At 59.8% G+C, this 14,329-nt stretch overlaps 1 protein-coding gene across 1 annotated transcript; it reads right to left on the bottom strand.

Annotated features, from left to right (window-relative positions):
• Nucleotides 1-380: 380 nt before the first annotated feature.
• On the bottom strand, nt 381-13,719 carry SCAF1 (SR-related CTD associated factor 1). Its single transcript, XM_068992130.1, has 11 exons — nt 13,709-13,719; nt 10,930-11,043; nt 10,627-10,684; nt 9,864-9,958; nt 9,448-9,548; nt 9,245-9,360; nt 3,532-6,309; nt 2,846-2,928; nt 2,419-2,637; nt 1,003-1,131; nt 381-772 (listed from the first exon to the last, which is right to left on the bottom strand). Exons 2-11 carry the CDS (start codon nt 11,035-11,037, stop codon nt 581-583), a joined length of 3,879 nt encoding a protein of 1,292 aa, XP_068848231.1. The 5' UTR covers nt 11,038-11,043; nt 13,709-13,719; the 3' UTR covers nt 381-580.
• Between the last annotated feature and the right edge of the window lie 610 nt (nt 13,720-14,329).

Here is a 14,329-nt window from a genome sequence, read left to right as displayed (position 1 = left end):
CGGTTTCTGGGGCAGTTCCAAAGCAGACAGATAGCAGCCAGGTGCCCCGAGCTGAGCAGACAGTGATCAGGTGGGTGGAGGCCCCACCCTCCCTCTCCACCCCAGCAACAGCTGGGGAGCTGCCAGGCCTGGTTCCAAGAGCTTCACCTGCCTTGGGTCTTTCTTAATCCTCAGCCCCCACTTTATACACGAAGAGTGAGGCCCCGGTGAGACGGCTGCACTTTCCCCAAGTCACACTGTCTATCCTCCCCGCTAACCACCCTCTCTTGGGCCAAGTCTCCTCCCCGACACTTCCCAAACTGGACTTTGAGAAGGGCTAAAAATCATGGGGCTCAGGGGTAACATTTCATGAAACCTTTAATGAAACTGAGGGAGGGGCACGAACAAAGGGTCTGGGCACGGGGCACAGGCTCTGGGGCGAGGGAGATGGGCGTGGGACGGGGCAGGGGCTCTCCTCTTTCCCGCAGCAGCCCTCCCCCAATCATCCCACTGACGGGGGAGGGACACAGGAGACGGAGCCATAAATACGTCCAGAATTCCAGAGAGGCAGCGAAGGAAGAAAGGGGCGGGGCCGGGAATCTCAGAGAGGGGGCAGGGGCAGGCCTGGGCCGCCTTTGTCAGGGGGCCCTGGCTCCTTGGGTGGCCGTGGGGGCCCCGGAGGGTCCCCTGGCTTGCGGCCATGCTTGCGGAAGTAGCGGTAGCGTTGGACGTAGGCGCGCACCAGGTTGCTCACCTTCACTGGGTTGATCTCCCCACTTTTGCTGTGGCAGATCTGGGGGGCAAGGGGCAGCCGCAGTCACCACCAGCCCCCAGGGCCCCAGGGTGGGAGGCCCGCCCTCAGGTCCAGGCTGTCTGAACTTGACCCCCTGATGCCTGCTGGAGGAAATCCTATCTCCCTCTCACCTTCCAGACTGACCCACCGTCCCTGTCTGCCTGTCTGCTCACGCCCATCACGCAGTCTCCCCCCGCCCACCCCGTGCATCTGTCTCCTCTGGGCCCCACCTTGTGGACGGCCTTCCTCAGGATGTCCTTGTACTCCTCCTTGGTGATGTCCTTCTTCTGATAATACGGCTTGATGGCCAGCTTCACCTCCTCCACCGCCCGCTCCTGTGTGTGCAGCTTCTTCAGATACTGGGAGGTGGTGACAGGGTGGGAAGGAGGAACAGCAAAGGCTGGGTGAGTTTCTGCAGAAGCCTGCCTCCACTCACCAGCCTGCCGGTTCAAACTTCCTGCCCACCCAGCTACTCCCGGAGGTGAAGTCCTGATGAGGGTCTGCCCTTGCTGCAGCCGCCCCGCCAGCCAGGCCAGGCCTGGGCCTCTCAGGGTCACCAGCATTTCCTCCAGGCTGGACCCTGGGCTGGCCCAGGCATCCCTGATCAGGATCCACGTGTCCGCTGCCCTTAGTCTATCAGGGAGACAGACCTGAGCCAGGCGGCTGCTCCCTGCTGCCTCAGAGAGATGGGGGCAGCAAAACTGAGGCCTGGGAGGGCAGGACACCCCACACTTCAGGGCAGGATCTCCCTGGAGACAAGAATGCCAGCTGTCGGGCAAGCTGCTGGGGGAGCCATGGCCACCCCAGGGCGTCTCCTCAGGCCTCCCCAGCCCCACAGCAGTGGGTTTGAGACATGTGGCCAAGAAAAAGGGGTCGTGGCCCACCTCTGTCTCGGATGTGCCGAGACGACGACGGCAGGGCACAAACAGGGCAGCCTCCCCGGTGGCACAGGGACCTGCTGCTCGTCACAGAGCCCATACCGTCCCTGTCCTGCAGCCCATGGCACCGGCCCCAGGCAAGCGTCCATCAAAGCTGTGGCCCATCTCTGTTTATATGGGGCTTACAACACAAGGGTTTGTTCTGCCCGCCTTCTGGCACCTCACGCGGGCTGCAGAAAGGGTGAACAGCGCCATCATCTGGTGACAATAGTGACCAGCGTCCAGACCGAAAAAAAGGCACACAAGCCCTGAGACCCAGGAGCAGCCAGCTAGAGGAGCAGAAAAAACCCCCACTTGCCCTGTATCCTTTCTTCCTCCCTCCATCCACCAACAGACGCTTGATCTTTCGTTTGTATACCACCCCGGGCCCCGCTTACACAAAAAGACTGGGGTCAGAGAAAGAGACAGTTAACCAAGGGGCAGACTGCAGTGGGTACGTGCATAAATACCAGTGTGTGTTCATATCCATCTATCTCTCTACCCCCACCCCTATATGAAACTCTTAAAAAACCTGCCTAGGACCCCTTTCCCACCCTCTCGTCTAATCAAGAACAAGTTTCCTTCCTTACAATTGAATGACTTCCCTTCCATCTAAGTCCTCATCTGCTGGCATCAGTCCACAGCTCTCCTCAGCCCTGCATCTCAGTATCTGGCTGCGATCTCGGCAGAACCGTCACCATCAACCCACCTCTCCCGAGCCCAGTTCACCTTGTCTGTGTCCCCTCGTCCTTCGGAGCTGCTGCTGCCCTCTCTCTTGTCAGACGCTGCAGCCAGCCCAGTGGGGGTGGGAGGGGTGGAGCCGCAGCCTCCCAGGGGGAGGCTGCCAGGCAGCAGGTAGCTGGAAGGGCCAGGGGGCAGACCCAGGGAGGTGGGCACAGGAGCTGGGGTCACTCCCAGACTCGAGGGTGGCTTCCTGTGGCTGAGGATCTGTGGGGAAAGTTCGGAGGATAAGCAGGAGGGGACGACGGAACCGGTACCCCTGCTCCCGCCCTGATTTCCCAACAGTCCCAGAGGCAACAGGCTCCTCTTCTGGTCGATACTCTGCTCCAGAGCCTGCCGGGAGCTGTAGTCCTCTCCTAACCTGAAGCAGGGGACAGGAAAGGGGGCAGCGGGGACTCCTCCCCAGGAAGCCCACCTGGTTGGTGGCCTGGATCAGCTCCTGGGCCTTTGCTCGGCTCGCCAGATTGGCTTCTTCCATCTTGAAGAGAAGTGCAGTCACTGCAGGAGGTGGGGAGCGGGAGTTGATGCGAGAGGAGAGGGTGCGCCTCCCCCAACCACTGCTGCCCCCTCGCTCCCACCCTGGCTGCAGGTCTCCGCTCAGGACCAACCAGGAGGAGTGGGCCTCAGGCACTGAGAGCCTGCCCACAGCCTGTGTTCTCAGGACTTCAGGTGTGTGGGGTGGGGCTGGTCCCGAGCCCCCGTGGCCGCTCCCCACATCTGCAGTCTAGCAGACTACTGGCGGCCCCTAAGGGACCCTGCTCTCCCCATTCTTCCCAGTTCCTCCACCAAGCCTATTCCAGGCTGCCTCTATGCAGACCCCAGGACACAGACCACCTCTCCCGGCTGTGTTGGAGTAGCCTGGCTGCCTGCTGCCCCTGCGACCCTGCTGCTCTCTTCCAGCACACCCAGACGTCGTGGAGTCTTCTGGACAGATGTTGACTGGCCCTCGCCCACCTGAGGTCCTCCTGGTCCTGGTCATTATACACCCAGCCCTTCCAAGGTGTCTCCACCACTGCCTCCAAGCTCATCCCCAAATGACCTCCTCCTCCTGGATCCCGTCTGTCTGCCCCCGCCTGCCCTAGGCCCCTGGGGGACACTCACAGGCCAGGACGCCGCTGGTAGTGCAGTCCACACCTGCGGGCAGGTTCCAGGGCATGGGCGGAGGCAGGGTGGGCAGCTGGGAGACGCGGGGAGCAGGCCCGTCCTCCGCCCCCGAGTCACCAGCTGTGGACCCTGCACTTGGGGCGGTGCTCGGTGCGGCGGCCGCCGTGCTGGTGGCTGTGGTGGTGGCCGGCTGCTGCTCCTCCTCCTCTTCCTCCTCCTCCTCCTCTTCCTCCTCCTCCTCCTCCTCCGCCCCACCTCGGACCCCAGCCTCCTCAGCGGCCTCTTCTGGCAGGAAGGAGACCTCGGGTGTCTTGCAGCTGCTGTCCACAGTCTGCGAGTCAGGCGTCAGCGCGGGGGGCGGAGGGGCCACCTTGGGGGGCGGGGTGCTGGGGGCCTTGGCTGCCCGCTCTTCCCCGGACCAGGAGGTCTCCTCAGCCCCCTTGGCTCCCGCCGCCTGGCTGCAGCTGTCCGCCTTGGACTTCTTCAGCGTCACCGGGCCACTGCTGCCCCCACTACGGATCTTTTTCCTAGTCTTGGATGGCTTGGTCTTTCCCTTGGTCCCCTTGGTTTTCTTGGCCCCAGCCTTGGCCTTGACCTTGGTCTTTTTGGGCTTGGTGCTGCCCTGAGCTGCTTTGGCCACCTCCGCAGAGGCCCGCTCGTCTGGCTTGAGGAAAGGGGAGCGGCTCTCTCGGTCGCGGCTGAACTTGACTCCGATGGAGCCCAGGCCAGCAGACGAGGCCTCCTTGGCCGGCGTGGTGCTGCTGACGCCCTCGCGGATCAGCACTGCCACCTTGGACTGCAGCTTCACCTTCCGGGAAGATGACGAGGATGAGGAGGACGAGGAGCCCGAGCCGCTGCTGACCGGAAGCTTTGGCGGGGGCCCCGAGGAGGGTGCCAACTCTTTGGGGGGCCGGGCCTTCTTGGACGACCTGTCCCTGTCCCTGTCCCTCTCCCGGTCCCCACCGTCCAGCGCCTTCCGCCGCGATACCTTCTCCCGGGAGGAGGAGGAGGAAGAGGCGGCCCCCGAGCGCCGTCGGTCCTTCTCGCTGCTCTTGCCGCCCCGCTCCTCGGCACTCAGCCCCTCCGAGTCGTACAGGACCTCCCGCTTGGGGGATGAGGCTGGGGCCGGGGAGGGGCCTCGGGGGTCAGACTTGTCTGGCCGGCCCACGGTGATGGTCCGCTTGATGGCGAAGAGATCGTGGTCCGTGAGGTCCTGGATGGAGGGCGGAACGGCCCCCCGCCGGCGGCTGTCCCGGTCACTGCCCAGGGAGGTGGAGCCGGAGGGCGGCTGGGCCGGGGTAGGGCCCTTCTCGCTGTCCCCCGAACGCTTCTCGCCCCGGGACCGCGACCGCTTCTTCTTCTTCTTGCTGCCACCGCCATCGCGGTGCTTGCCACGGTGCCGCTCACGGCGGGAGGACGAGGAAGATGAAGTGGCTGGAGGCGGTGAGTTCGAGCGCCTCCGCCGACGCCTTTTCTCCCGGGACCGCGACCGGCGGCTGCCCCCGCGGCGCCGGTCGGTGCTCCGCGAGCGGCGGCGGGTGGAACGGGACCGCGAGCGGCGGCGGGTGGACGATGAGGCGTGGGAACCCGGCTTGCGGTCCCGCGAGCGGTGCTTCTTGGAGTCCCAAGGGGAGGCCGGGGCCGGCGGGGCGGGCTGCGCGCCGGAGGAGGAAGAGGCGGCCTCCTTGGCCTCGCCACCGCTCCGCTTGCGTTCCCGCCTCGACTTCTTGCGGGTGGGTGGGCCGGTGGGGGCGGCGGGGGCGGGGGCCGCGGCCGGTGATGGTGATCGCTGCCGGTAACGCTCGCGCCGCTGGGTCAGGATCTTGCGCCGCAGGTCCAGGCCGCCCCAGCGCGTGTCGGCGGCGGGCGGCGCGGGGGCCGGCTCCCCTAGGTCCACCTGCAGGGCGCCCTCGCCGTCCGACTCCGCGTGCAGAGACAAGAAGTCGTCGCCCTCCGGAGCCCGGGGGGCGGGCGGCGGGGGCGGGGGCTGGGCCGCAGGAAGGGCCACGGGTGGGGGCCGCGCTGCCCGGCCGCTGGCGCGGAAGAGGGAAACCGCCATTCTGGGCTCCTCCTCGGGCTGGACAATCTCGCCCTCCTCAATCTCCGAGTCGCCCGGAGGCAGCAGAGGGGGCGGGAGGGCAGCTCCGCCAGCTGTCACCACCTCTACAGAGACCTTGCCTTCCCGACAGGCCTCCGCCTCAGTCCCCACTACAAAGACGCGCCGGCGGGTGGCTCCGTCAGCCCGGGTGGAGTCGGCCTGGGGCGGTGTGCCAGGGGCTGGAGTCGGCTGCAAGGGCTGGGGGTCGGGCCCCGGGCTCTCGTCACCTGGGAAGTCCTGGCTCAGGCTGTTGTCGTCGTAGATGCCTGCCAGGGTCTCGGAGATGCGGCTGATGCTCTGTGACAGGCCCTCCTCCTCCTCTTCTTCCTCTTCCTCCTCTTCTTCCTCCTCAGGTGAGGGAGTCCCCGCTGATGAGCTGGGGTTGGAGCCTGTGGGCTCGAAGGGGTCGTACTTCTGCTCCGGAGCAGGTGGTGGGGAATAGGCCTCGTCGGTGGGGTGGAAGGGGTCATAGATATCAAACCGGGGTGCAGGAGGAGCTGGGGGGGCTGGGGGTGGTGGAGGGGGAGGCGGGGAAGGGGAGGATGAGGAAGGCGAAGGGGAGGGGGAGGAGGAAGCAGAGGAGGGGGCAGGGGGAGGGGCAGGGCCCCCGTCTCCGGTGCCCAAAGTGAGGAGGTGGCGGGCACAGGTGGGTCGAGAAGAGTCAGACTGCGGAGAAACTGCAAAGGAAGAGCGGAGACAGCAGGGGTCAGGGGCCTGTCCTCGTGTGGCAAGGGGCCTGCAGGCGGTCAGCACCCCGTCTGCTGGGCCCCCTCACTCAGCCCTCACCGCTCCAGCAGGCACTGCCCCCAGTGCTTCACGGAGTCAACACGGAGGATGCTCCTAACAGCTCCATGCCGTAGGTACTATGACCCAGAGTGGCAGGATTTCTCCTGAGGGCGCAGTCAGCATGGTACAAGTGACCCCTGGAGGCTGCCCTCTCATATCCTGAGAGGCAAGCAGGCCGGCGACCCAAGACCACCCTGACCAACAAGAGCACTGACATTCCCACAGGAGGCATGGGCTGGGACTGGAGAGCCAGGTTCCAACCTAGCGCCACCTGCAGGGTCAAGCCCCTCTTATGGGAATCCATCCCTTTGTACAGAAGGCCTGAGAAGGTGAGGAGTGGCAGAGCCAGTAAGCCCGGACAGGCTGAGTCCTCATGTGCCCCCGGCCATCTGATGAGCCCCATCCCAGGGGCAGTATCTGCTCAGGACTCAGACATCAATGACCCGGCCTAGCAGTGGGCTTTCCTCCCTTATTTCCTCTGCGCTCCCGAAATCTTGCTTTTGAAGCACTTCATGGCCTCCACACCACAAGTCATACACATGTAGAGCCAAGTGACCAGGGCTGCCCCCAGGCCAGGTGATGGGGCCAGGGTTCAGACACACACATCAGAGTTCAGAGGCCACTCTCTCAACCACATGTAACAGCCAGGCTCCTGCCCCAGGAGGGACCTCGGCAGGGTCACGTGGACCTCAGCAGGGTCACGTGGACAGTGCTGGAGAAGCCCGGGGCTGAGAGGGTAGCACCAGGAGCCACTTTCCACCTGGATCTGAGGCTCCAGCCCTCAACCTCAACCTGCCCACAGGCAAGCGACTCAACCCGTCTGCCTCAGTTTCCTCATCTATGAAATGGGAGTCTACTCATTCATTCAGCACTTTTTTCTGATCGCAGATTAGGAGCAGTTTGGGGTACTGAGAGATAAAAATCTCTGCTTTCAAGGACTCTCTGGCCAGGAGCTCTGACAACCCTAGCTGTTATTACAACCACCTCAGGCAAAAACCAAGCCTGCAGACTGAAGCAAAGCAAGACATCTGCTTCTTTACTTTTTTTTTTTTTTGCAAAATAGGACTACAGGTGAGTTTCTTTTCTTTTTCTTGCATTCTTAATATATTCCAAATAAAAACCAAAAAACACCTAAGATAAGAAAAACAAGCCCATGGGCTTCCCTGGTGGTCTGCTGGATAAGAATCCACCTGCCAATGCAGGGGACAGGGGTTTGATGCATGCCATGGGCAACTAAGCCCACGTGCCACAACTACTGAACCCGTGCTCAGCAACAAGAGAAGCCACCGCAATGAGAAGGCCACACGCCACCACTAGAGAGTAGCCCCGCTCCCCGCAACTATGGCAAGAGCCCGAGTGCAGCAGTGAAGACCCAGCACAGCAAAAATAAATAAATAAACCGTTAAAAAAAAAAAAAAGACAACAGATCATAACCTCAGGGTCCTACTGAAGACAGCTATTCTGTTCCAGACATATCTAAGGATATCACTTTGGCCCAGGGGCCAAATCCCACCAGCCATCTGTTTTAGTAAATAAGGTCTGACTGTAAATAAGTAAATAAGGTAACAATACCCGCCTACTTGTTTACTTATCCCCTATGGCTCCTGATTCTAAAGGAAGAGGGTGGCCACTGGTGACCCAGGCCTTAGGATTCCGGGCTTTCACTGTCAAGGCCTGGGATTCAACCCTTGGCTGGGGAACTGACAGCCTGCTTGCCGAGTGGTGCAGCCTAAATGAATAAACTTTTTAAAATGATAAAAGAAATGAAAAGACCCCTGAAGGCCCCCAAGAGTCTGATGGGCCCCCAGCACCATGTTCCCTGAGTCTAGTGGATAAGGAAGTCACCCTGCATATGTGAGGGAAAAAACAGACAAAACCTGACCTGCTTCACAGGGTGTGCGAGCCGCTGGCAAAACAGCTGCTCACAGCTGACCCACTGCCCTGCCTTCCTCTGCTCCCCACCACTCCCGATATGTATGGGCACGCAGAGGAGAAGTCTAAACCCAGGGTTCTCATCAGGGCCCCAGCGACCAGTGGCAGCAAAACCGGGGAATTAGTCAGAATCCACCTGCAATGCAGGAGACTCAGGAGACGTGGGTTTGACCCCTGGGTGGGGAAGGTCCCCTGAAAGAGGGCATGACAACCCACTCTAAGATTCTCGCCTGGAGAATCCCATGGACAGAGAAGCCTGGCAGGCTGCAGTTTATAGGATTCCAAAGAGTTAGACACTACTGAAGTGACTGAGCGCACGCACACACACATCCCTGGGCCAGGTCATTCATGGATTAACAAATCCTCCGTGGTGATTCAGACGCCCAGAGTTGGGAGACCCTCTGCTCTACAGTGCTCAGGGGTTCAGCCTGCACTGTGTGTGGGGCTGGGAGCAGACACTCCCTCAGACAGGTGCCCACCTCGGAAGAGAAAAACTCCAGCTTTACAGAGAAGGCCCCAGGCCCAGGACCACCATGAAGCAACTGCCTGTGCCACCTTGAAGAAGAACCTTCCCTCGTTCAGACTTTTCTCCCCCTGAAGTCAGCGCTCCTGAGAAGCCCCCATCCTGGAGAGCTGAATTCCTAACACAGCTACACTGACACGCAGAGCCCTGGACAGGCGCTCACTGCTCCCGGGCAGTAACTGTCAGTTTCAGCTTTATTTACATTGACACGTGCGTGCTTACGGCCTTTCCTGAAGTCCAGTGGGAAAAAGACGTTAAAGTACAGGTTTTGTCTAAATGACACAAACTGCACTACCACTGCAACCAACAACAGCTAAGGCCCCCTCAAGGCCTCGGCTGACCCCTGCCAGGGCGATTCTGGCCCCACATACCCGTTTTGCCTGTCCTCCAGGCCCTGAGACGGGGCAGCAGGCTGGGTACCGGCAGAGGGACTGGATCCCTGTCCCCAATTCGGACCTCGGCCACCAGCTCCAGCATGTCCTCGCTTCTGCAAGACAGGGAGGGCGGAGCCTCAGAGGTGCATCCAACCCCCATGCCGGGGCCTCTCCCAGTCCAGCAGCCCAAAAATACTCACTCGCCAGGCCGCAGGTCCATGTGGCTAGGAACCCAGGTGTCTGGGGGATCCAGGATGCTCACCAGGCCTGCAAGGAGGCCGTCGGCAGCCACGTCCAACACCTGGAATAGGCCAGGAGGGGCTCCACCCTGTCCTTGCTCACATGAGGACCACACATCCCATTTCCCCAGGCCCCAACCTCTCGGTAACCCAAACATCTGAGACAATAAGAAAACACGAGGATCCAACCAATTCCCTCAACCTGACTGCCCCCAGGACCCAAGGGACCAGGCCCTCAGACACTCCCACACTGCCCCTGATCACCACCCCAGATCCAGGAGACTGAGTCCCCAGCCCCATCTCTGGGGTCCAGGCCCCAGAGACCTTCCTGCCCCAGCCCCAGGAGTCCAGGTAGCTAGCCCCGTCTTCTTACTTACTGTAGCCGTGTCAGTCCCCCCAGATTCCTGGGAACGGGGCTCCGATCGTGGGCTCCGGCAGCGCCTCCATCGAAGGCCATGACACCGAGAGCCATCTGGAGAGAGATTGAATGGGGGACTGGAGACAGGGGACTAGAGGCAGAGACCTGACAGAGCAGAGAAGAAAGAGACTGCCTCACTCTTGACAAGAGAACCGAGAACATCTGCCTACGTTCCCGGCCTCCATCCCACCATCTCCCAACCCAGGTCCCACCGACACTCTTCAGAGGCCCCAACTCTCTCACCCGATTTGTCCCCTCAGCCATCCTTGGGATAAAGTCCAGACAGGTCAGCCTAACCTCTGAGCTTTGCTGTGACCCAGTCTTCTCTGCCCGCCAGCCCCAAAGACCCATAACTCAGTCCAGCGGCCTCTGGGTTGTGTGCCTGCTGCCTCTCAGGCTTTCCTCTTCACCAGACAGTGCTCCTACGGCCTTAGAGACCAAGGTCACCTGTCACTTCCTTGCCGAAGCCTTCCCGGACTCCATCTCTCCCCACACTAGCCTAGTTGGGCTGCCTTGGGTTACCTCTGTGAGGGGACTGTGTCTCCCCTCCACCAGACTGTGAGCACCTCCAAGGCAGCCACGGAGGCCAACCCATCTGGGGCTCCCTGTGCCAGCACCAGTGGGGGCACCCGGGAGACCTCGAGAAATCGTGTATGAATGAGAGCAGGAGGAAGAACACAGAGATGGGGCAGGAGTCTCAGAGGAACCAGACACCATCATACCTTTATCATTTGGCAGATCCCCCTGCAGGGAACTCCCCACAGCCTGCTGAATGGCCCGCTGAAGGCAAGGTGAGAGGGAAGAGGGTGGAAACAAAGACAAATCAAAGATGCAGGCCAAAGGTCACAAGCTCTGCTGCTGGGAGACAGCCACTCCAGATACCTCTACAACCAGACTCAAACCCTACAGACAGGCCAAGAGTCCTGGCCCCCAAACCTCCTCCCCCGGGGGTCCAGGAGTCAGGGCCCAGGAATCTGGGCTCCCCACCCCTCTCTCCCCTGGCCACAGGCATCTGACAGCCTCACCAGGATAAAAGCAGGAGGAGAAAGCGTAGGGTCTCTGTCTGGCGGACCGTCGCCCCGATCCTCGCCTGACTCTTCCGTCTTCCCTCGAGACTCATCCTCTTCCTCCATGGTCACCTGGTGGAGGAGTGGAGCAGAGTCTGGAGTGGAGGCCCATGGGCAGCACATGGTGGTGTCAGGTGGCGGAAGGAGACGATGGACTGGAGGCCTTGGGGGCCCCCAGTACTGCATCTGCTGCAGCATCCCTCCTCTCCCAACCCCACCTCACCCCTGGCCAGGGCAAGTAAGCCCCAGGCCCAGGGCAGACGCTGGAGGGGCTCAGGCAACTCTCTTTGTCTGAGTTTCAGTTGCCTCCTTTGTCAAAGGGCGGCCTTCCCAGTATATGTCCACATCCCACTCCCCAGTCCCCACAGCTTCCCCCACAACCAAACTTTAAGACCCCACAGGAGCCGAGACTCTTTTCTGGTGAGTTGTGATGTCAAATACTGCATCCAGAAGTCTCGGAAACCCACCTTTCCCAAACTGAGATACGTGCCAGTGTGCTTGCGTGTGCCTCAAACACCACGCCACTTCCTCAAGCATCGATTTTCCTCCATGGTGAGGGACCCAACAGAATGTATTTAAACACACAAGATGGAACTAGGATAGAATGATCTACAAAACCAGTATGCCATCTTGAAGATGAAAACACCCATTTCAGGAATGCTGTCCACCAGACACCACAGGGAACAACCTCTGATCACCTAGCTGCCCCCTGTATGGAAGCGTGGCTGCCTTTGTGTTGTCACAGAAATTCTTAGATAACACGCAAAGGTTGAAAGATCACTCTTCAGACTGATTGGGGGGGCTTGATTAGGGCTTCAGAAAACATGACTGTTTCACTGTATGTTTCCCTGCAACCATCAAATCTCCTACTCTGAAAACAGCATCCAGTCCCACAGTTCCTAGAAAGTGTCAAAACCTCTAACCCCCAACTCCATCCACTTAACTCCAAGTGGGTCCAATAGGAAACTCTAATTCAAGAGAAAGGAGACTGCCTCCTGACACAAGAGTTAACAGCCCAAGCCCTCTATACAGAGTAACAATAATTGTCATTAGCCTTTAATGCCCAGGTTTCCCTTACTGTGGTCTCCCCCACACTGCTAGTTGCATACCTGCAAAACAAAGAAAGCTCCTGGTCGGCCTCATACCAGATTTTCAAAAAGCTCTTGTGCCGCCTCCCAGCTCTCTAAGAGCTTGTACCTCCTTCCCTAACTCCGAGAGACACCTCTCATCCTGATCAGCGGCCCCCCACCCCGCCCCCCAACAGTTCCCAGCCCTGGAGCTGCTCTCGGGCTCCTCTGGGGGGAAGCACATACTATGTATGGTAGGGCAGTGTCTTAAGAGGTAAGAGATACTCAATCAAGACTGTGGCTGTTGACTACAGACCTACATAGCCTCAAACCCTCTGTGGTATCAAGATCCTCCCTCGTGTATTTAAATATGCCTCAGGCTTTGCAGACACACCCTGGGCTCCTTACTTCTTTTAAGACCTGAGAAGCCTCTGCAGACACTGCTTGGTCACTCTAGGTCAGTTTCCCAAACTTGGTAGCAATTCAGCGCTTCACAAATAGCTTGTCATCAAAGCAAATTGAACACACAAGGTTCTTCACCATACAGCACAAGTAGATGGAAATATTATTAATGGGATTTGAGTACTAAGTTCGTATGACGGTGTACCTGGGTCTCAATGAAAAATGTATTTCTCACTGTAGATCAAGGTCAAAAGAGTTTGAGAAGCACTGCAATAGATGGGTCTAGATGATCCTATGGACTTTCCCAGACCAATGTGGGCTAATTTTAACTCTCTCTGTAGCCCCAGGGCCATGCAGAATTTTTCAACATTTTGCATTTCAATTACTTTCCAAAGGACAAGTACAACACAGCCCAGGAAAATTTTCAAATCTCTTCATTGTCTTATTTTCCATGCAATTATCGGATCCCCAAAGGCATTCAAATTTGCTCCAGACATAGACTGCACTCCTGCAGTCACACTCAAAGCCACCTAGATGGTTCCAGGTCTTTCTAACTGCCCCAAGCCTTCTGTCACCCAGACTAGACACTCCTCAGACAGCTGGAGACCCATCCACGCCTCTCAGCACATCTCAGGATTTGTCTCCTTCCCTTAGTGGATACATCCTGCTCCTCTGGGTGACTATAAAAGACTTCCCAGTCCTGAAACAGTTCTTCAGAGCCCACCTAAATGGCTCCTACCCATGTAGGTGAGCCGCATCCTTAGGTCAGCCCGTGCACACACTTCCCAGCGCTAACAGACATAGCCCAGGCGCTATAGTTGGCTCTGCAGATACTTCCCAGCTCTTGAAGATCTCTATAACCCCTGGGACATATCTCAAGATCTCAAGATGGCCCCAGAACCCTCTAAACAGACCCTAGCCTCCGGTCAGCTCATAAAGACGCTCAACAGTGCCCACAGAAATGACCCAAGGCAGCTATATGATGGAAGGCAGGCTTCAGTCTCAGTCCAGGCCCTGTGGACGCTCCCAGTCCTTTCGGGGACGCCCCGTGGATGCCCTCCGGCACCACAGACGCGTCCCGGGGCCTTCAGAAGGCCCCTCTCTGGGCGCCAGCTTCTGCCGCCGCTACCGGGCCCGAGGCCACCCAGCCAAGCCCTCCAGGCCCTGCGGCGTGCCGGGAGGACCCCTGGACAACTAGCGACCCGACTCCGCCCCGCCCACCCCAATAGGCCCAAGCCCCGCTGCCCGGACCTCCGCCGCCATCTTACCCCGCCGCTCGGGCTGCGGCTCCGGCCCCGGCGCGGGGCGGGGCGGGCTGGGGCGGGGCTCGCGAGCAGAGGGAGGAGAGGGGTGGAGCTAAAACGCCGCCGAGCTTGCCGGGACTTCAAGTACCGAGCACGGTGCGGCGAAGGCTGGTGAGAAGGCTCCGGACTCAGTTTCCCGGCAGCCAACGGGACACATGGGCAGGGTGCGCGCGATGCACGCCGGGAGGCGTAGTCCTCGCGTCGCCTTTGCCGCGAGGGGACGGCAAGGGGATGAGGGGTGAAGTGGGCGGGGTTGCGGTAGCCCGCGATTAGGCCCCATAGTGCCCTGCACGCGCGCGGAAAGAGCGGCGGTAAAGGAAGTGACGTAAAGAGCGGTCAGCCTGACAGATGCAAGGGAGTTGTAGTTCCGCGGAGTGTGCCGTAGGGAAAAAAATGCAGGACTGGTTGGGAGCTGCCCCGCCTACATTCTAGGGATCCCCGAATCCCGATACCAAGTCCTCGCTAAATTTAGAACCTAGGAGCCCGACCCTACAGCCTCCTCCTCATTTAGGACAGAAAAGCCCAAACTCCTCTCAGAGCATATTTCCCTCCTCCATGGGACTGTTGTTCAGCCGGTAAAGAATC

Source organism: Capricornis sumatraensis, chromosome 20 (genome assembly GCF_032405125.1).
Source record: "Capricornis sumatraensis isolate serow.1 chromosome 20, serow.2, whole genome shotgun sequence".
NCBI lineage: Eukaryota > Metazoa > Chordata > Mammalia > Artiodactyla > Bovidae > Capricornis > Capricornis sumatraensis.
The sequence above is the reverse complement of the archived record's forward strand: the minus strand, read 5'-3'. Positions and strand labels throughout refer to the sequence as shown.